Source organism: Toxoplasma gondii, chromosome VIIb, assembly GCF_000006565.2.
Source record: "Toxoplasma gondii ME49 chromosome VIIb, whole genome shotgun sequence".
Taxonomy (NCBI): domain Eukaryota; phylum Apicomplexa; class Conoidasida; order Eucoccidiorida; family Sarcocystidae; genus Toxoplasma; species Toxoplasma gondii.
In genome coordinates this window covers 3,381,430-3,403,031 of record NC_031475.1, presented here as the reverse complement: position 1 = coordinate 3,403,031, position 21,602 = coordinate 3,381,430, and the positions used below count along the sequence as shown (strand labels likewise).

Sequence of the window (21,602 nt, the reverse complement as noted above, 5' to 3'; positions counted from 1 at the left end):
ATGCATACGTAATGGCGAAATCTTTTAAATTTCTCTAAGGGTTACCGTTGGCTTTTTTCACATGACACACATAGTGTGTCTTTCACGTAGCTGTGGTGGATGGGTGGTCGTCCATTCCTCCCCAGGATTCCGGCTCTGCAGTGTATCGCTTCTGTGTGCTGGCAGTTTTGGTCACAGGTTAGCTTACCCATGTTTCCTTCTTCCTCTTGCTTGTAAGATGAAATTCGATCTTGATTTTTTCCCCGTTGACTCTCATGGGTACCCTTTCGCGACGAAGATCCTCGCTCAAGTGATAACTTCTGCTTAGCCTTCGCAGTTGCTCCCGAAAACAGTCTCGCTGCATTTCCCTGAGAACCTTCGCGGCTGACTTTTTCACTCGGCTTTCAGCAACTCTCTCGTTTCCCTCTCTTCTCCTGCAATCATCGTACTTGTCTTAATAGCACACCAGCTAAATTTTACTTGACATTACCCGAAAGTGTTGCCTTCGGCGCAACATCCCTCCGAGAACCGCCGCAAATCGTGCCATGCGCGACAGCATGTCCGCTCCGTCATTGGCGAAAGCCATCGAGCAGCAGCTCATTGACGCCGACCAACTTTCCAGTAAGACACTTTGTACACTTCTCCGTGTGGCATGCACTCTTCTTCGCTACACATTCCACGCATTTTTTGTCAGCTACCCGGGAATCCGCAGTGCGCGGAAAGATGTGGTGTCTGCACAGCGCGTCTACGCGTCTACTCTTTCTTGGAAAGTGTCATTGTCATGCTGAGGTAAAACCTAGGGACGGCGAAAAGTTTCCGGTCTCAATAGCGGGGTCGTCCAAGCTCTGATTCAGAGGTTCGTCGGCAACTCCGCTTCCGCCAAGTTCGTCGCTTTTTAGATGGGCCTCTGAAATTACACCTCCGTCGCATCCTGTGAACAGCGAGTGTCGGGTTCATCATGAGGGAACGCACACCTGCAGAATGCGAAACAAAAAGAGAGGTCCCACTCGCGCATACAAGAAAAAACGCATAGTTACTTGCCCTACGAGACCACCTATAGCGTGAGATCAGCTGCTTTTTGTTCAGTCGATATCTGGAGATTTCAAAGCACTGGAAACGTCCGCGTCGACTCTCCATACATGCGTGCTGGTTTGTTTCAGGTTTTGGTGAGCTGGAATATGCTGCGGTGGCGAAATTCTTGAAGGTTGGAGGTGAGACTCTGGCGCCTGCAGTTCGCGAAGTCAAGCTTCAAGAGGTACGAGGGAGACCGTGGAAGAGACCAGCTTTCACTTTTCTGTATTTGTGTAACGCAACCGCTGATACATTCTTTGAGGAAACAGCAACTTCTTTCTGTGTCTCCACTAGTGAACATCTGAACAGTCGGTATGCCGACGTTCACCCGTTTCTGTCTCGCACCATTGGGACTCGTGAAACAAAGACCTTCAAGATGTAAAACAGTTATCAAAGTCTTGTGTAAAGCAAGAACGGCTTGTCGTAACACATTTCCAGTTTTTGTTTCAGGGGCGAGCAGAAAAGGGACTCACAGAATCATCGATTGCCATTTGCTGTTCTCGGGTCAACACAGCAAAGGCTTCCTTCACCTTCACTCCCATTATTACATCCAGGACACCCCTTTTTGAAAGTGCTTTCCCCTGATTTTCATCTTGTGCGCTGCTTGTGTGGAGGCCCTCACATCGGTCCCCTTGTCAATTACGTAGTTGCTCGTGCACCGCTCACTGCAGTGTCCTCTGCTGATGTGTTTCTCGTCCACTGTGTCCGTTTCGTCCCTTACCTTCCCCATACCCTTCTTTCCTGTTTCTGTTCGTCTTTTGTTTTTTTCACAAGCTGTCAGGCAAAAGTCTTCTCGACCTGCCGACCTCGAAGTACTCGGAAACTCTCGGCCTGAAAACCCTCCCGCAGCAACGTCTCCTTCAGCAGCTGGTCGCGGCCATCCGCGAGATGAGCACGTCTTTTTCAGTCTCTGCTCCTGCGATCAAAAGAGCGACTGAAGAGCCGTCTTTGTCTTGTCCTGGACGGGAACCACGCTCTGCCAAATACACTCCAGAGCAAGAGGATGTAAATCCCGTGGCCTTCCTCTCGCGCAAACGACTGCACGTCGCCGGCCTGCGTCGCGGAACGGCAAAGCCCCCGCAGACACCTTCGCGCGTTCCTCTCCAGCTGCCTGCTTTGAGAAAGGAAGATGTTGCCAAGAAGACCGAGGCCGCACCAGATAAACAGAGAGTTTCTGTGTCACTGGAAGCAGGCATTCGACCAGAGTGTGCCGGAACCGGAAGGGGGAAACGCCTGTCGACGGAAAATGTGGCAGCTCGCAAAAGAAAGTCTTTGGAGAGCATGAGAGAGAAGGAGATGGCTGTCCAGAACGAAAATGCCAAGAAGACAGGAGGGTCGACAGAGGCTGTGGCCACTTCGAGGAACGAGAAGGGCGCATCGAAGGCAGAGGAGACAGTGAAGCCGTTTCAGACCCCGACACGAAAGGACGCTGAGGAGAAGGCGAATGCCGCCAAGGCGCGCGCGGAGAGAAGTTTGATGGAGCGGCTTCAGGGCGTCAAAGCAGCTTCGTCCGGGACAAAGAAGGACGAAAGCAAACGGCTGATTTACATCTGCGGTGAGAGGGCTGGTCTTCAGAAGAAGGGCAAAGACGGCGGCCCCGAAGAACGTCGAAAGGCGAAAGCGAGGGGACAACTTGAGGAAGGGGAAGAGGCCGAGGAAAAGCAAGCGAGTGGCCTTGTCACAGAGCGGGGGATGAAGACACCCGGTGGACACACACGGAAAGATGCGACTCAGGAGAAGGCCGCGAAGAAGGAAGCCACTCGGGCCAACGTGTGCAACGAAAAAGACTCGAAGAAGGTTTTGCCAATGAAAGGCCGGGGCCACGAGACGGAAAAACTCGGAGACAAGCCGGAAGAGACTCGTGGCGATGCCAAAAGGGCAGAAGAGAGTGGAGGGAAACAAATGAGTCCAGGGGAAGAAAAGAAAGAACGGGGAGTCAAGAACAAGGACGAGACATGCACACTTAGCAAAGGCAAAACTGCAGAAAGAGGCGCACAAGGCTTGTCAAGGAAGTTGAAAAGGGAGCGAGAGACGGAGACAGAAGAAAAGGTGGTTTTTACCGAAAATCTGAGAAAGAGAGGCAAGGGAAGTGGACGGAGTGGGTGGGCAGTGAAGAGGGAGGGAGAAAAGATAGAAGGAAAAGTGACGAAGGAGACAAAACCAGGAGCTCCTAAGAAGGCAGACGAAGCCAAAACCAAGCGAAAGCTCGAGACGAAACAGAAAGGCAAAACCCGAGGCAAGACGGTAAGTTGCATCTCCAGAAATCCTGCTACTTCTCTGGATGTTGAACGCTAGCAAATGGACAAGATGCTCTTGAAGTATAGATCGCTCGTGTGATACTTATTTGGAATGCAAAAGTCACCGCAACTAAGAAACGAGGATTACCTGACTGTTCCAAAGTGGCAGAATCGAAATTCGTTGCTGAGAGCACTACTCGGAAAACGGAAGGTTCGCCGTATTCATGTGTAGTCTTGTATTCGTGACTGGTGCTTTGTTAGTCTCCGTACCTACACATGTACTGGGACTTAGCGTTATGCCCATACGCCAACCGATCACTTGGTTTCTTTGACTCGCTCCCGACGCGTAGCTATTCGTCTGTCGTTCATTTCCGCACTTCGTATCTTAACAGTTGGTGTCTTTACACCGCAAAGGAAATCGCGTGGCTTCTTGGCTGCTCGATGCTTTCGTGTTCATCATCGGCATTCGGTTTCTTGGTTTTCTCTGTTTCGAGGGAGCCCTTCCTCCTCTTTTTTTCGTTTCTTTGATCTGTAAGGAAGACATCGAACTGCCCTCCTGGTCAGGCTCCTTTTTGCCCTTTCCCTTTCCCTCTGTTTCTGCTCTTTTTTCCGACCTCAGCTCTCTCCGCCTTTTTCCTCTCTGTGTCTCTTCCCGTTCCTCTGCCGCGCGCGCGTGCCTATCCCCTGATTCCGCGCGTGTTGCTGTTTTTTCGTTTCACACTCCTTGGACTTCTCATTTCCAGTTCCCGTGTGCTTCCTTCGTTTCTTCATCTTGACCGGCACCCGTACGATCAGATTCCTGTGTCTTTCCAAGTCTCTCGAGTTGCCGTCGCTTACTTCCATTCGCTCTGCCGCTGTTCTGCAGGGCACGAAACGAGAGGAGGCTAGCGAGGGCATTCTCTCGTGCAGCGGATCAGCAAAAAACGCAACAGGAGAAGATTTAGCTGATCTCTGCTGCCGCGTTTGCTGCACGCTGCCTGACGCCTCAATGCGGTTCGAGAGGAACCCAGAAGATCTGGAAACGATCACTCATCTTGTTGTCCCCAGAGATCAAGAGGTAAGAAGGCAACCTTTAACATATTCCCGCTGAATCGACATTCACTTCAGCCCGTCTTCTTTCAGTGCCATTTCCTCTTCCACGTTTGCTAGTCCTCTACGTTCTGGCTGCATGTCTGCCACTCGGTCTAAAAGCCCTACACTACAGTGTCTGCTGCGTGTCCTTGTTCTACGCTCTGTGAGGCAGATATCTGTCTCCGGTGTTCATGCGCTAGGCTCTCTTTTGCAGCGTTTAAATTTGCCGAGTTTCTCCAGTCGGTTTCTCCATTGTAGGATTTCGCCATGGCGGAACTCTTGAAGTGATGAATCTGTTCGCCTTGTTCTCGTCGAAACACGGATCCCCAGTGCGCCCCTGACGGCCCTTTCTCTTTGCTATGTTCTTTCGCATTTCTGCCGCCTGTTCCATTCCTGGTTGCTCTGTTGGTCAGCGCCTCACGCTATTTAATGGCGAACTCATGTGTGAGACAGGATTGTGTGTGAGCGTTTTCTGGGGAGTATTTAGACTGCGTGGTCGGCGACAGGTGCAGGTCTTCAAGGTCTTTGCCTGTCCGAGTTCTAGGCACCGTCAAGCACGGTCTATCTACCTGCAGGGCCCGCGTTACTCCCTACCTCTGGAACGAGATTTGATCCTCCCAGATTTCTTCCCTTCTGCTGCGCGCCCCTGGTTCAGAGACCGACGCTGAAGGTTCTCTTCGTCCTCGCCACCGGCGGCCACATCGTGAATCCTCAGTTTGTCAGAACAGCAGACGAGAGGGAGGTGAGCTAAATCAGGTTTCTTCTCTCGTCTGGGACCCTTGTAGCCCAACATTTATAGAATCTGGTAAAAAGAGACATGAACGATCTAAGCCAGGAGTCCAACTTGTAGTGTATACTCCCGAGAAAAAGCTCTGCTTCCAGCCGCTCTGCTGTGTTCTGTCTCTGAGTCCACCCCGCCTTCTGCACATTTGGTTTTACACGTGACGCAAAATAGACTACGTATTCATATATTTGATCTCCCATGCAGTGCCTCACACACACATATATATGCCTATATATTTGTACCTATTCAATAAGTCATTGAATTGTATTATACTATATGATATAAAGCATGTGTGAACTGTTGAATTGTTTTCTTTCTCGGTGATCTGATGCACAGATACTGCTCACTCTTTGACTTCCCCAAGCCTGTTTTCAAGATGCGTCAGCCGCAGACTTCAGTTCGTCTCTCGTGGTCATCTGTGGTGTTTCCTTCTGCTCCCTTCTTTGAAACACAAAGTGCCACAAGAAACAGATTCCTTCATTACTTTGTGACAAAAGCGACGTCAGCATTTTAAGGAGGTTTTTGCTTTTGTTGGAAACGACAGACTTGGCCACGGACAACCGCACCGTTTGAGAGTTACCACTTCCCGACTCGAGTTCACCGGAAAGCGATTTCTCCACCTCTGAAGGGGAAACGCATTGCCGTCGCGGGCGTCTTTCCTCGAGCTTGTGCCTCAAAGGGGACATTGACAAAGCCTCTTTTGTGTCGACTGGTAAGACGAGGTCGCGTTCTCCGAAAAGAAAACAGAACGCTTTCCTCACGAAAGCAAAACCTCCGCACAGACGAGCCAAGAAGTGCAGTTCTTGGGTGATGCACGACACACAACCTTTAGCAAGACTGGAAAGTTTTTTTTCCTCGAGACCCTATCCCCGCGCTGATCATTAGCGCCGCGGTCAGTTTCGTTCTTTCTTATCGTCTCTCTCATTTTCTCCCTCTGTCTTCTCTGTCTCTCTGTCTTCTTCGCCTACTTGCTTCTTGTTTCGCGGTAGGACTCAGTTGTCCTCGCTCTGCTGTTTCCGTGCCATTGCTTCCTTTCTGCTTTGTATGCTTTTTCCGCGTTACTGCATGGACTGCATTTCGCCTGTTTCGCTTTGATCTCGCTCTACGTCTTTTGACATTCAAACTGATTTATATCTGACCTTCCAGGTCGTCGCTTCGTTCCGTCTTGGCGTTTTTCTGCTTTGTTTGGAGGGCTTGGTAACCTGTTTGTACCCGGCGGCATTGGGAGTCCGGAAGTTGTTCACCAGAGGAACAAACGGGACGGCGTGCACTCTTTTTGATAGAAGACTAGAGTATCAGCCATACATTCCAGGCGCGAAAGGCGTTCATCCAGTTATGAGCATGCGCCAGGCCAACAGGAACCCGATCCGCGTTAACGTTTAGCTGTCTCAAGCAGCCCAGAGCGGTTCTCTTTGCAAGCTGTCTCGATTCTGCAGATTCACCTGTGTGGGGGCGTCCTTCTCGAACCGTCTGACCGCGTGCCGAGCAGCCCCGAGTTCCTCGTCTGCCCCGCGGACTTTTGTGCAAAGGCTGCAGAGCGAGGCGAGACGAACGCAGAAAAAAGCGGGAAAGACACCGGAGAAGCCGGGCCAGACGAACCAGACGCAGTTGCCGTTGACGTCGTGACAGTTCACTGGGTTGTCGAGAGCCTTCGAACGTGGAAAATGGAACCTGCGAATATTCACAACCACCCACATGCGTCTGCGATTAGACGCTTCTTCGCCTTCTCTCCTCGTCCTCCCAGAGTAGTCAAGGCTGAGACAGAACCAAAGAAAGAAACAGAAATGCAGAAGGAAAGCACACAGGTGCCGGAGAAAGAATCCGAGAAAGGACGCGTGGAAGCAGCGAAGAAGAGAAACGAGGAAGGAGCAAATAGAGCACAGGTGAAGGGACAGGCGAAAGGACAGGTGGAAGAAGCGAAGAAGATAAAAGCGACAGAAAACGAGGAAGGACAGGTGAAAGGAAAGGCGAAAGGACAGGTGAGAGAAACAAAGAAGGAACAGGAGACAGAAATGAAGGAGATACGAGCGGAAGAAACGACGCATATGAGGGATAAGGGGACGAAGAGGAGACAGGTGAAAGCAATAGAAACTGAGGAACAAGTTGGTTTCGACCAAGAAGCTAAAGCATGCCACCACACGGAGAACTTAGTGCAAAAGAGAAACACCGCGAAGAGCTGTAAGAACTCCGATCAGCAAGGAGAAAAGGACGCAGAGAAGAAGACGGCACGGACTCCAGGGAAAGACAGAAAGCGCGCCAACGGTCAAGGCCAAGGGAAAGATGAACACAGAGAAAAGGATAAGAGCGAGTCTCGGTTTACGGCGAAGCAGACAGTTGCAACCACTGGGCGCCCATGTTCGGGAAGCAGACAGGAGGAACAAGGACACAAGGAGATAACTCAACACGAGGAGACCGATCTGCAGATAGAAGAAGAAAACAAAGAGCAGGCGGCGAAGAAGAACCGCGGCAGAGAAGGGCCACCGTCTCGTTCTCGTTATGGAAAAGGACGCGTGGAAAGAAATGCCGATGCGAAACAGCAGGTGGGGGGGAAGCGAAGGGTGAAAACCAAAGAGGAGGACGAGCAGATGCCGTCAAACGGAGAGACGAAAAGGAACGAGAGAGACAGAAAGAAGAAGAGTCAGAAGAGAGAACTCGAGAAACGCGAGGATGAGGATCTGTGGACGAGAGTCGGAGATTCAGAAGTCGAGGAGATGGAGAACGAAGGGGATGTGCGGAAGAAGAGGAGAATAGCAGCAGTCGACAGCGATAGGGAAGAAGAGAAACAAACTCCTCAGTCATCCGCAGGGAAAGAGGTGAAGAAGGCCGAAAAGGAGAGGGCACACGCAGACGAAGAACATGAAGAAGACGACGGTAGTGAAGCGGAGAAAGAGGACGAAGATAGCGAAGAAGAATACTCGTGTAGCGAAGAAGAAGCAAGCGAGGAAGAGGAAGAAGGGCTTGAGGAGGAAGAAGCAGAAGCCTGGGAAGACGAAGGTGGCGACAGCAATCGGAGAGTCCGAATCCGGAAGGGCAGGAACCAGCAGGTGCGAAGAAGTGACGTCCAAGGTGAAACAGCGGCCGCGAAAGAAGGGAGGAAGAGAGGAACAGGGCTGGTGTCTTCGGCCGTCTCAGAGAAGTTACTCGGACGACAGAAGGCAGACGTGACTCTCTTTCCTAGCGAGGCGAAGACAGGCTCAGGAGACCAGGAAGTCGATGACTTAGAGATGGGGGAGGAGAAACGAACAAGAGAAAACAAGGAACTCGTGGTGTGGCGCGGTTCTCAAGGAGCAAGAAAGGAGGTCGGAGAGACAGGAAAAATCCAGTCTCCGCGAGCGGTATCAGCAGAGGTTCAGAGCGAGAGAATGGCGATGAGAGAAGACGGCGTGGAAGCAGAAAAAGAGGCACGCGTGGATACCACAGAAACGGTCTTCTCAAATAGCCAAGTCGAAGAAGAGAAAGGCGCACGCAAGCCTTCACAACCCGACAAAGTGGAGAGAAGTGAAACAGACAACGTCGAACACGAGGAACCGAAATGTGATGCGGATGCTCTTTCTCATGACGATATAGCCACCAACAGTAGGAGGACTGTGCAAGCAAAAGAAGACCGAGCGAGGACACGAGAAGCACAAGAAGAGATCTACCTTGCGAACGACAGTGCAAGACACGAGGCCGTCCACGAGGAGCACCAGAACAGCAGAGAAGAGCGGGGAGAGGAACAAGAAGAGTCTTGGTCCGCAGATGATGCAATGGCCAATGAAGAAAACGGAAGCAACTACAGCGACGAATTTGAACTAGGCCCTTCACAACTTGCTCACTTCCATCTTCCTGACTTCGGTAGCAGTGACAGCGAAGATGACCAGGAAGAAGAGGGAGACGAAGAAGAGGGGAAAGAGATCGACGGAGAAGAGAGTGAAGAAGAAGAGAGGGAAATGACAGATGTGGAGGAAGGCCAGAATAGCGGGAAACAGTCTGTTGCAGGCGAAGAGAGGGAAGATGGGCACGAGACAGCAACAGATCTGAGCGCCGAAGAACAAGAGGCTCGACGAGAGCACTCTCCTTCTCCGAAACATTCACATACACACACTTCTCTGCCTTTCTGTGCGTCACAGTTGAAAAGCAGCAAAGAATCTCACGACAGTGTAGCGCTTTTTCCAGACTCACAGAACAGTCAGGCAGAAAGTGACCGGGCTCACTCAAAGTCGTCTCATGCTTTCTCACCGAACGCCACGGGGACACACAGAGAACTTTGTGAAGAGGCCTTCTGGGACAACGACGAGAATGTGCGTCCACCCTTCAGTGGGTAGGGGGAAAGTTTTTTGTAAACGTGTAACGCTCCCTGTGTAAACGATTATTTTTACCACAGCGTCCGTGGGTTCTGTGGGATACATACAAATGAGTAGTGTAAAACGCAAAGATGACATCGGTACACCTGTTTTCAGGGCTTCTAATTGCACCAATGTTTCTCTATTTGCATTGCTGTATCGCATTTACAAATTTCCGAAATCAACAGAGCGCAATCCAATGAGCCCTGCGGGCATGTACATATTTTGAGTGGCGCGAAGAAAGGATCTGTGTTCGTAATTTGATGGAATCGTACTCGTGGTTGCATGTCACACTTTCTTGTTTCCTGCTGCTCTGAACATGATTCCATGTATTGTGTGTTCGCTCCATTTTTTGGAAATCGAAAATACCGAGAAATCTTCTCTCTCGGTGTTTGTCAAAGGCACGAGGCGAGGTCGTTTTCAAGGGAACTAGAACAAGGTCACATTTTGATCGTGGGAAATGGCGACTGGGCAAGGCAGCTCCATTCTGCTTCGCAGATTGAGGAGAGCGCCAAGCTGTTTTCAAGACTAACGACGTCTTCAGATCTAGTTTGGCCTCCATCGAGATACGTGCAGGCAAAGGCCTGCGGTTGCTTTGCGGCTACTCTTGTAGTTTTGAGCATGTTCACTTTATTCGGAGACTCCTCTCCTGCCACCTTTCTCAACCTGGTCAGATAATGCTACGACTTGCTTCTGTCGCTTTTCTTTCGTCAGAAGAACCGGTGTTCCGCATACGTCTGTATTACAAGAGAAAAATTCACACGTCGGTAGCACTGCTCCAAATGATAAGCGAATGCACCTCTCGCCCCGGATGAGTTTCCAGAACAAGCGGGCCTTCCTGGGGATCGCTCTGGCCGGAAAAATAGCACGAATCTTCGTCTTCGTGTAATGCCTCGTGCTACGCGAACGCCGCCTTCCTGCCATGGAATACTGACCTTCTGTCTACAAGAAAGGAATTTTAGAAAGTGAAGAGGGGAAGCTACCATTCCACAACATGTGCGTTTAGTGTACAAATGGCAGCTACGCGTTATGATCTTTCATATTTGCCTTCGCCTAGTGTCAAAATTAAAAGTGGAGGACGAACAGCCAGACACGTTGGACACGCGTTGGTTCACAAAAACAGAGAAGCGGGAAAGGCTTGAGATTCTCGTAACTCCACTTATCTAACCGCGTATATGGGACAAGCAGAAGCTTGCTCCACACTGCACAGCTAGAAGAATCGTCCTTTTTCTTCCTCTTCTCTCCTGCAATTTTAATTCCCCTGTCTCCGAGAAGACAGACCGAGGGCGCAAACGCTCTGACGTTGAGAGGGAGATTCCCACAGATGGAGCAGCACGGACTTTTTACAATGTATGGTGCAGAGAACCGCGAAACGAATGTAACCTCTTTTTACACTCGAGAGCAGACGACGGGACGTCCCCGAAAATTGAGGGTTCACAAAAGGCATCCAAAATCTTGCTCTGCACAAAGAAACCTGAAAAAAAAATCTTCGTGCTCTCCCTTGCAAATTGCCCTCTATCCACAACCGGTCGCTACGTGAGTAACCAGACGTATGTACATCCCGTGTGCAAGACCTGTTTCAGAACACCTTCAGCTTCTTTTCCTTCCCTTTGTCGCTGATGAGCTTGAGTAGCACGTCTTCTTCTTCTTTCATGCGCCGGAGCTGAGTTTCCTTCGCCGACGCAATGCCTCCGTAGTAACCCGCGAACGCTTCCAGGCCTCCTCGGGCCTTTCCACCGTCCGCATGTCTTCTCTGGTTTGCCGTGGCAGCCCCAATTTCTTTCTTCAGCGCCCTTTGGCGCTGTTGCAGATCAAAGAGCTGCTTGCGCAAGGCCTTTTCTCCCACAGTTTTGTTCCTTCTCAGTTGCTGCAGCCTCCGCAAGTGTTCTTCCTCCTCTTGTTTGCGGCGATTCTCCTCAATCTCCATAGGACCGAGTGTCCTTTCCCCGCCCGCAACCTCCTCTTGATATACCGCTTCAGTGCTCGGTCCGTGTGATTTCGCGTCCGCTCCGCCTTTTTCCCTGCCGGGCTCTTGCCTCGCCACCGAGGTGAAACCGCTGGAGTAAATGCTGTTAATTAAACCAAACGCTCCGTCGTTGGCGACGGCTGCCTCTCGTGCCAGAGCGCAAGAAGCAGATGCACTGCAAAACGAGGGGACCAACGCTCCTTCTGCGTACTGCCAAGAGCCCGAAGCAACTGTTTTGCCTGCGTCCGAAGAAACGCCGTCTGCGCCACGGCGACGGTTTCGACCTCGGCGACGAGCTGCTGCAGGGTCGCTGATAAAGTCCAGCGAGAGCCGGGGGGGGAGCACTCTGCAGATACAGAAGACACGCACATCGCAGAAAGAACCTAAAGATACATCGCAGGTGTCTGGCAGGATCGTGATGGATATCGGCAGTACATACGAGCAGTGCATGCGTGAGTATATAACTATACTCTGGTATCCGTTTCATACCCAGAAATATGTCAACGGGATAGTAACAACGCATGCGTGAATTCAGGTCCAGTGTGTCATTCGTTTCTTCTCTGGTAAGTGGACTGCAACAGCCTCCTGTCGGCTAGCGACATCGCCAGGTAGACCTTGGAAGCCGCTTGGACACTGGAGGGTAGAAACAAATCGGATTCCACGCTTCGTATGAGCACTCAAAAGTCCGGCAACGGACAGATCGGCCCCAGAGAAGCGCGGGGCCAAGAAGAAAGGAAGACGGGAGACTGGATCATTCGGCGATCGAACCCGAGTCTTGATGTCGAGGACTCAGTGACAGAAATGCGACAGATAAACGAAGGAAGTTCACAGGCCCACTCAGGCCACGCCTCAGGTCGAGCATGCGACATGCCGTGGTCGGGAAAGAGTGAGAAAACCAAGGGAAAAATTCAGGAACACAGCTGCAACCTCGCACAGTCGGCCGCCTCGAGTGTATCATTACCGTCCTTTAGTTCGGTGCCCACATGAAAGCCTTCACGGAACTGGAAAGTTGGTGTCTCCGTTCTGGATGGTGAAGTGTAGGTACACAGGGGAAGCTCGTCGTCCCCAGTTCGCTTTGTAAAACTGCCGACGAAAACAAGATAGACGCCTTACCTAATGCCCAACGGATTTACGAGCGGGGGCAGCGAAGGATGAGAAGACAGCATCTCCGGTTCTTCTCCTGGCCAAATAATCCTGCCTTCTCCGTCGCCCTCGTCGTGGGCCTCATCATCGCTGGACTCGACGGCATAGGAATCCAGAGGAACAGCGTCATCTTTCGTGGTCCTAATTCCACCTGTCTCGCTTGCATTTGAAGGCGGCGCGTGCTTTGTGAGAGAGGCACGGCGTAAATGACTGGTGAAATCTCTGCTCTCTCCCGCACGGTCAAGCTCGGTCTTCCCTGTTCCTTCGCGCCCTCTGTCGCCTGGCTGTCTAGACAGCTGAAGGCGTTGAGAGCGCCCCAGACACTCGCCGGGTCGGTAACCCCACCTCTGCATCATTCGAAGGCCCATTCCGCTCGTGTACAACATCCAACATCCAAAATGAGAGCTGCTACTCAGTGGGCAGGCTTCAGACGCAGACGCAGAAGATCCAGAGGAAGACGAGGACGAAGACAAAGAATGAGACAAGTTGTCTCGTTTCCTTGAGAAACCGGAGGAGAACCGGTCGCGGAGGTCGCGGGCGTTGACACCCAGGAGTGCCTCGAGACGCCGGAGTTTCTGCCATCTTTCACTTCCTTCTTCTTCATCGCTTGGCCCCGAATGCGTTTCTTCTTCACCCTCATCTTCGGAACTGGAGCTTGCAACGCCGCTCGCACCGGAGTCGAGGACAATCACGTCTTGTCTCTCGTCTCGTTCACTTCTCCGCCTTTGTTTCGCCTTCTCAGACGCTTCCCTATCACAAGACGCCTCTCGTTCCGTCCCCGCGTCTCTTCCTTTTCCCTCCGCTTTGTTCTCATCTGCAGACGAGGCAACTCGCGGGTGAATTCGGCTTGCTCGGCACAGCAGCCGTTGTTTCCGACAAGCGCCGTCTTCAGTCTCGTTTTCAAGCACCACTCTTCCGTACATCGACCACAAGCTTCTCTCGGATGGTCGCCCTTTGAGCTCCTGGTCTTCTACGAAGTCCTTTCGCCTGCGTCTCTTCCGGAGCGCCTGAACCAGCTGGGCTTTGCGCCAGGTCTGGGAACCGTCGGGAAGCACAAACACAGGCCGGCCTCTGTAGAACAGGGGTTTCGTTTTCGAGGAATTACCACCAAGCTGCTTTCCCTGGAGCTCGACGGCGTCGCCGACTCCACTGTTCCTTTCTCCAGACTCATGGGTGAAAGGTCGAAGCATTTCGTTTAGAGAGAATTCGGAGTCCCACTGGACGAGACAAACATCACAAGCTGGAACCCACACGCCGTGCGAGTAGTGACACCTCCAGCTGTACGGACACCCTTCCTCCACACACGCTGCACTGGGTACAAACGCAGATCCCGCGTCTGTCAAACGTTTCGCTGTCTCTTCGCGGTGTCTGCCCTCGACTTCGCCTTCCCTCTCTCGCCCCACCTCAGTCTCTGTGGACGTCGCTGTCTCCTGCAAAGTCACCCCCAGCAGCGCCGCTTCTCGGGTGTCTGTACAAAGCATTCGCTCCGCGATGGCCTGGGCATTGCCGACTACTACCATGCCCGCGTCGACTGCCGCCTCTGCGGCAGCGGCTGCCTCAGGTGTCTCTTTTCGCGGACCTTCTGTTGCCTCGCCAGTGGAGTTCCCCGCTGCCACATGGAAGCCTTCTGGAAGAGGAAACGCAGAGAGCGAAGACTCGCAGAAAACGAAAGAAGAAAAAGACACCGAGTGCGGCCGCAGAAACTGGAGAAGGTGGCGACAGGGGATGTCTCGAGGGGCCAAGGGACAGAGTGCTGTCACCAAAGCCCAGATCCGCGGACTGTAGTCAGTGGCAGACAAATTGGAAGACGCGTCAGAGTTCGACGATGGATCAGAAGAAGACAGAGAGACAGCGGGCTTCACTGGAGATGGAGAAAACCGGGCTCGATGCTGATGGCACCACTTGACACAGAGAGACGTGAGACGGAGATCCAAGGGCGCTGCGTCTGCCTCTTGAGAGGAGAGAGACACACTGGAAACTTGTGCCGCGTAGTGGGCCGGAGACGAGGAAGGCAATGCCTCAATGTGGAGAGGAGAAGGAGACTGCAGCAAGGCTCGAACGACGCCTAATTGCCAATCGACAATTCCATCTGGGTGAACGACGGGGAAGATACACCGACACTCGGGATCTTTTTGTTGGCTTGGATTCTTGTGAGTGTCCTTCAGTACATCTCCGGTTGCCTCTCCTTCTTCTCCTTCAGAAAAGGACATCCCTGAAGACTCGTCGTCGCTTGTCACCACGACGACGGCGTCTGCGTCTTCGCGCTCGCAGTCTCCTCCATTTCTCCTTCCTTCTTCTCCCGGTTTCGGCTGTTGCTTCTCTTCAGCAGTCTCACACCTGCGCTCTCCTTCACCTCGCACAGGAGGCGCAGAAACAGTGCCTAAACAACTCCGCTGTCGCTGGAAGCCTTGGTGGAACAGTGCTCGTCCGGTCTGTAGATCTTTTCCCTGAGTGTCTGTGCCGTATGTTTGTGTACTCCCAGAATTCGGTGTCTCATCCAACTCCTGAAGAAGCCTGGTCCTCTTGACTTCGAGCAGCGTCTGCCTCATCACCTCGATCGCCGCGAGGAGTTCGTCTTCCGCCTTGTTGACGGAAGAAAGCGAGTCGTATATTTCACTGCGAATCGCCGCGGCATCATTTTCAGCTGTGCATACAGCAACGGCGCTTGGAGATTCGTGAGGGGACACGAGGGCAGAATTCTCGCCCGAAGCGTCAGGCCTGTCCTGCGTTTCGAGAGTCGCAAGAACCTCTCGTAGGCTCTCCTTCTGTTGTTTGAGTGTATCGACCTCTTCCTCTAAACGCCGAATGGACGTAGCCATCTCCTCCTCTTGTTCGCGCAGACGGGACAGAGGTACAGCCTCCTGATCGAGAGAGAGTGGGGAAGAAGAGATGGCGACGTCTGCGTCTTGAGAGGAAGAAACGACAGAAAGAGCTTCCTGCGGAAGAGGAGATGTGCGTGTCATTATGTCGAGAAGCTTCCGACAGTACGGAAAAGACGGAGAAAAAAGGAGATATTCTACGACGTCTCCCTGATTTGTTGTCTACGTTTTGCTCGTTGCCGCCCCGTCTCTGTCCTAGCATGTTCTTCCCTTCATTCTCCTCCATCGCCAGCCTTGGTCTCGTGTGTCTTTGCGGGTTGCTCTCTCGAGGTGCCCGCTCCTTCCCCGTATGCGCCCTACACAGACGGAGAAAGAACAGACGACCCTGACAGAAGAAAAGTTTAAAGGGTTACCACACTTAAGTAGAGATAGGTGAGAAAAGAAGAGGAGACGAAGAACAGAAGAGAAAGGGCAGGGGAGACAGCAGAGAGGAGGGCGGCGACGAACGAGGTAAGAAGCAAGAAGTGCATACGGCGCGAAAGCGAGAGGCAGGGGAAAGAACGATCCAAAAACAAGATAGCCACGTGAGCGTCACTGCAGAGACTAAAACTTTATCGGACAGAGAAAAAGGACACGCAGCGAACACAAACCAGTCTCGCGTAAGCGCCACAATTATTGAATCGAAAGGAGAGACTACGCGTGAAACTTTGCGGAACAGTGTTCGTTACGTTTGGTTTAAAACGCCGCTGTCGAGAGACTGTGATGCTCATAACAGACCACGTTGAGACTATTACGCCTTTCTCGTCTACACATATTTTTCTTTGCTTTTTCCCGTCTTGCGTCTGTTTCTTTGTTTTGCACTTCTCCCTCCCCTTTCGCTCTTGCCCCTCGCGTTCTGGACATGCGGTCACGAGCTTCGCCCCTCATTTGTTTCCTCTTCCGCAACAGCCTGGCTCGAGAAACAGAAGTACCATACAGCATGGCAATAAGTCCAAGAAAATAAACTCCTGAATGCCTTTTCTGGCTCTCCGCGACATCTCGCCACTTCTCCCCGTTCTTCTCTTGAGAACTCCGTCCTGCGGCTTCGCGGCTTCGCGGCTTCGCCAATGTGCCGACTCACCGTAGTTTGAAAGGAGCCTTCTCGTTTCTCAGCTGTCGGTGTCGACCATTTCTTCTCTACACTCGCTGTTTCGGCTCTTTGGAGGCTTGAAGAAACGCTCTTCTCCTCGTCTAGGCCGCTGCGGGAAACGCGGCAGAAAAACGGGCCGGTGGCTCCCGCAGATCGGGACACAAATTGTCTCAAAATGAAGCTGCCATAAAGCAAAATCTTTCTCTCTGTATACATGCATACCTGCTTGATGAGGGGTAGTTAACGAGAGATACCGGTTTTCCTCTTTGGCGTATACATGGGTACGTCCACAAAACGGCGTCGGACCTCTGCAGGCATTGTTTTTGTATTCTTTTTGAGACGTGTTTCGCATATGTCTTCACACAGATGTGCTTATTTCTGTCCTTCTTGATCCGATTGACTGAGCAGGTACGCGCCGACGATACCAGATCTATTTAGGTCTTCTTTAGTTGCATGCTTAGATGCCTTTATACATGCCTTTGTGCATGCCGAGGACTCGAGGTCTTTAACTTTTCCCGAAGATGAAATTGGACACATTTCGTCGTCTAAGAATTCCTGCGCAGAAGGACTCTCCCTTCTGCTGGGAGGTGAGTGGGAACGGACAAGGTAGACGACAGAGAGGGGCAAGGTTTCTGTCCCTAATAGTATCTCATTGTCACCATCTGTCGATCTCTCTGACTTTGCACCGTCTCGGACGAAGACGAAGGCACCTGGGTGCACCGCAGGAGTAACAAAAAACATAAAGCGATAGAGTGTTTTTCGGGCTCTGCGAGGGTAGCACTGACACCCCTTACGATATGAATGATACTATGGTTTCTCATCCTTCGGCGGGTGCGTGTATGCCTCATCGAGCAGCTGTTGAAGTTTCCTGGAGGACGAGAGCCGTCCCTCTACGCAGGTGTTGATTTGTCTTTCTGCTGTCTCAGGTGTTGGTTAAGCAAGATTCATACCCGCCGTATTCGATGGGCGGCGGCAAGGATGCTGAAACTGCTTCTTTCAGCCCTGAACGTGCTGCAGCTGAGGCGGACGCGAGAGGACGAACCACCCGCACCGTGTTTGTGACTTCTGTGTCTCCTCTCCTTTCCGTTGCCAAACTCTGTAGAGTACTCGAGGACACGTTCGGAGAAATCGAAGATGTCCGCGAGAAGATTGTCGTCCAGAAGAGCGAACAGGAGCACTGTTACCGGCGGAAGGTGCGACGCTACAAAGTCTTAAACCCCGCATGATCTGCGCGAAAGAAACAGGCGCAATTCTCACAGACCTCGAAAGAGGGAGCAAAGAATGAGCGACTGAGCTGCATGGGGTGGGAACGTGAGGAGTTTCCACAGGTCACGAGGCGGACGGAACTGGAGAGGAAACACGCTGGACAGATGGCGACTAAACACGGGCAAGGATCTGCAGAAGCGGGAGTATGGCAGGGAGAAAAGGGAAGCGACATGAAAGAAAAAATAGCACAATACCATGTATCAGAGAGGCGCGAAACACTGCGATGAGAAAGACAACACTCCTTTTGAGTTTGGTGTATTGCTGTGTACAGACACAGAGTCGGAGCAGGTTGTCCTGCGCCGGTTTGCAGCCGACCTGCTCCGCCGTTCGCCTGCTCCACTTTGTTTTTCGTTCCGCTCTCTCTGTATCTGCTCTCCTCGCCGCCGCTGTGCCCCTAGGAAAGGAAGATGCCCCGCTCTCTGTCGATCTCGGGAAAAAGTCTCTCAAGCAAAGTAGAGACGACCTTCTGGCTAGCGATGGGCAGACAGTGGATGGGAGTCTCCTTCTCGGAACCCGCGGTGTCGCGGCGTGGCTTCAGGAGGCCGGCGCCCTTGGAAAGACACCCGACGAGATGCAGAGGTGTGCTCGTGTCTGAAAAGGAGAAAAAAACATTCGCACGCGTTGCTGACTTTAGGTCCCAATATACAGGCTCCCACGATGTATACATCTATCGCAGCGTGAGCACAACTACATCGCTTAAGTCAAAAACAAGACCCAGTCTTCCGTGAGCGACTCGACAGACACGAGGAGCTACGCCTCTTCTTATGTACAGTGATGGTTCTTCAAAGAGGAGGTGGATTCCACTCTACGTAACTCACGGGTTTTGTCACCTTGTGCATCTTTGGTTTTTCTCACTTTCGTGGACTCAGGCTTGATTAGTGCCCGCCTCGTCCTTGAATTTGTGCTTTTTTCAACTTGGTTGGAAAGTCAGACTTGGCTTACACAGGGTCGTTTGTCTCTGCCTTTCTGCCTTCTGCCAGGGATGTCGATGAGTTCATGGCGAATCACGACTTGAAAAAGGAAATCGAGAGACAGCGGGTGAAGCAGCAACAACTCACAGATGAGGATGGCTTCACTCTTGTTGTCGGGTAATCAACCACTTTGTGCATGTGTCCGTCTATCTGATTGATGATTTTTTTTCCTGCTTTTCTTCCCTTCTTTCATCCCGCAGGAGGACTACTTGCCTAGGCGAATCATTTGGGGACACTGTCTGTGTCGATGAGCAAGGTGCCAAGGTGGTATTTTCGCCTTCTCCACCACGTTACCTTTGTGCCAGTGTAAATCGGTCTTACCGTTTTGTTGTTTCTTTTTCGTCGTCATCTGCGACGCCTTTGTCCCTCCTTTTCTGCTCAGTCTCGTGCACACAGATTTCGTTCGTTGTAGGCCTCGACGCAACTTCTCAATCTACTCTCTTTGTCGACCTCTCACCCATGCTGCTTTGTATGTTTCTGCCTAGTGAATACAGCTAGTTGTCTTGCATTTTGTATTATTCTTTGTCTCGTTTTCGGGCGCCCTGGCAGCAGCGCCCCTGTACCTGTCTTATTTATTAAATTTGGGGAGCGTCGTGCGTGCCCCCGTTTAGACATATAGATGTTTTGTACGCTGTCGTGTGTTTGGTTCGACTCCTTCGTATCTATTAAAGCAAATCATGGTAATCTGGGATCCCTCTTGGCATAACATTGTGTTGTTAGAGGTTGCGTACAGTCGTGGTCTGCATGTTCGTTCCCCTTCCTATCTCTTTTTGTTTCCGCATTAGGTCTTCTGCGACAGCATCGGACGGGACGACATTCAAGTCGATTCGTAGGCCAGACATTTCTGGGCCTTCGTCCCTAGCGGCTGCTGGGAGCCGTGGTTTGAATCCAAGAGACCAAATGAAGAGCGGGACCGAAGAGCAAGGAGCAATCAACCTCTGTGTCCAGCAGAATGCAGCTGCGGCTGGTATTGGCGGCTCGGATGACACAGCAGGCCCTGGCGGACGCCGAAGAAAGAAGAAGAGAAAGGGCGGCATCGAAGAGGACTTCTACCGGTTTCAGAGACGCGAAAAAAAGCGAAAAGGTAGGTCGTCAAGCGGTCGAGTCTCTGGACACTGTCCCGCTTCGTGGTTTGCTCTGGTGGTGCAATGTTGTTGTCAATTGACGCTGTCGGTTTCTTTGGGCTAGGTGGAATCACCCCAGCATCCGAAAATGCTCCGTTGGGTCTGGCTCGGGGTTGCAGCGGTTCAGGCTGTTTCCCACGCACCCTTCTGTCAGAGGCAACCCAACGTGTGGGCATGTAATTTCGCTGTCTGTGCATCTCTTAGGTTCTGCTTTTCTTTGTTTTCTCTTGGCTCCTCAGAGTTTCTCGACGTTCAGCGGGCCTTGGCGGCAGACGAGAAAGCGGTGGAAGCGATGGAGAAAGTGAGTGTGGCTTCTTTTTCTCTAGAAACATACCGACAAGCATAGCTTTTATGCTCGAGAAGAAAACTGCGGACAAAGATGTATGCTCTTTGAGGCTGCTGTGCTCTATTACACGCCATATAGCACTGTGGTAAAAGACGATAAAAGTGGGTTGTCATGCGTCGCCAGTTTTGTCGGAAGAGGTAAAAGGCATTTGTTTGTGTGTGTTCTGTTCACAGGCAAACAAATTCTCGCTGTAATCTGCTGTTTTTCAAGTATTCACAGGTCTTTGCACACAGGCCGCCAACCCCTCTGGCTGGTGTGCGGTTGTTTGCATCTTTCTCGGTTTCCAACTGTCCGTCTCTTCTCCGTCGTGTACCCATCTTGAGACTCCGGCTTGCCTTACTCCGAATGCTTCTCTCGCCGGCGCCTTGTTTACCGAACGCCTTTTTCTGGTTGGTTCTTAACTTCTGTAATTCTGTAGTGTCTAGTTGTTTACATGTGTGCTAATGGGTTTTCTGTTCACCTCTATGTTGCCGATAGTTCCCCGCGAAGTCCTCGTTTTCCTGCCTCCTTTTGTGCGGAGAGAGAGAAAGTAGTTGTTCTTTGCATACTCGCCGGTAAAACGAGCAGACCAAATCTGTTTGGCGAAACGGAAAGCAGAGGAAGCCGTTTGTCTTGTGCGTGTGTATTGTTGGTGAAAGAGACATTGGAGAACAAGTGCGTGTTCACGATTCATATCTAAATCTACGAGGCACAAGTAACATTAGCGATATGAGCAGCGGCGGCATACTGACACAAACGGACCGCTGGACAAAAACACGGTAGCTTCTCGAAAGACAGCGTCAGCGCCTTTGGTCATGCATCACAACCCGGTATCCCACGGCACTTCATTCAACAGCATTCCACTAGAGAGTCCGGAAATTCTCGACGTCCACAGCATCGTGCATCAGTGACTTTTCCAAAAATGTCAAGCGGTGTTCTAGTTTCGGGCACCTGTCATGAGCTGTGTATCACCGAATACTTTTTTGTTGGACGAATCAAATGATGTACCGCGTCTAGGTCCGTGCTTGAAACAGGTGATGCTTTACGCTCCCTGTCGAGACATTGTCTCGATCGTTCTCATCAAAAGTAGTTGTTGGCGTGAGTGACCAGCGGCCAGAATGGAGCCAACCTCACACTCCAGCACATGCGCAGCTGCACAGTTTAAAGACACACTGAAATGCCGACAGCCTCGAAAACCATGGGCCGAAATTGTGCAGTTCTGCTTTTCTCGTTTTTCAAGTGGTCCTTCTTGTAGCATCAAGAAGGTACGCTTTCATCAGCACGAATAGTACCAAAGAAAGTGCCCTCCTTGCTGGTGCTAGTGTCTCCGGGATACGTAGGGTTATGCCGAGTGCAAACTTTTATCGAATCGAGGGCACATAAAGCGTGCACTCG

General features: G+C 51.6%; 3 protein-coding genes across 3 annotated transcripts; 2 read left to right on the top strand and 1 right to left on the bottom strand.

The window, feature by feature from the left end:
* Positions 1–524: 524 nt before the first annotated feature.
* Positions 525–9,724, top strand: TGME49_258480 (hypothetical protein; the record flags this gene model as incomplete). Its single annotated transcript, XM_018781178.1, has 7 exons — positions 525–600; positions 1,140–1,234; positions 1,825–3,294; positions 4,153–4,344; positions 5,014–5,100; positions 5,687–5,854; positions 6,579–9,724. 7 exons carry the CDS (start codon positions 525–527, stop codon positions 9,444–9,446), a joined length of 4,956 nt encoding a protein of 1,651 aa, XP_018637013.1. The 3' UTR covers positions 9,447–9,724.
* Positions 9,725–10,587: 863 nt separating this feature from the next.
* On the bottom strand, positions 10,588–15,536 carry TGME49_258490 (hypothetical protein; the record flags this gene model as incomplete). Its single annotated transcript, XM_002365022.1, has 2 exons — positions 10,588–11,776; positions 12,544–15,536. 2 exons carry the CDS (start codon positions 15,534–15,536, stop codon positions 11,044–11,046), a joined length of 3,726 nt encoding a protein of 1,241 aa, XP_002365063.1. The 3' UTR covers positions 10,588–11,043.
* A 1,506-nt stretch (positions 15,537–17,042) lies between these two features.
* On the top strand, positions 17,043–20,422 carry TGME49_258500 (hypothetical protein; the record flags this gene model as incomplete). The annotated part of the gene is made up of 7 exons (XM_018781179.1): positions 17,043–17,108; positions 17,448–17,714; positions 18,059–18,366; positions 18,768–18,875; positions 19,544–19,842; positions 20,122–20,183; positions 20,402–20,422. The coding sequence occupies 7 exons, from the start codon at positions 17,043–17,045 to the stop codon at positions 20,420–20,422; spliced, it is 1,131 nt and encodes a 376-aa protein (XP_018637014.1).
* Between the last annotated feature and the right edge of the window lie 1,180 nt (positions 20,423–21,602).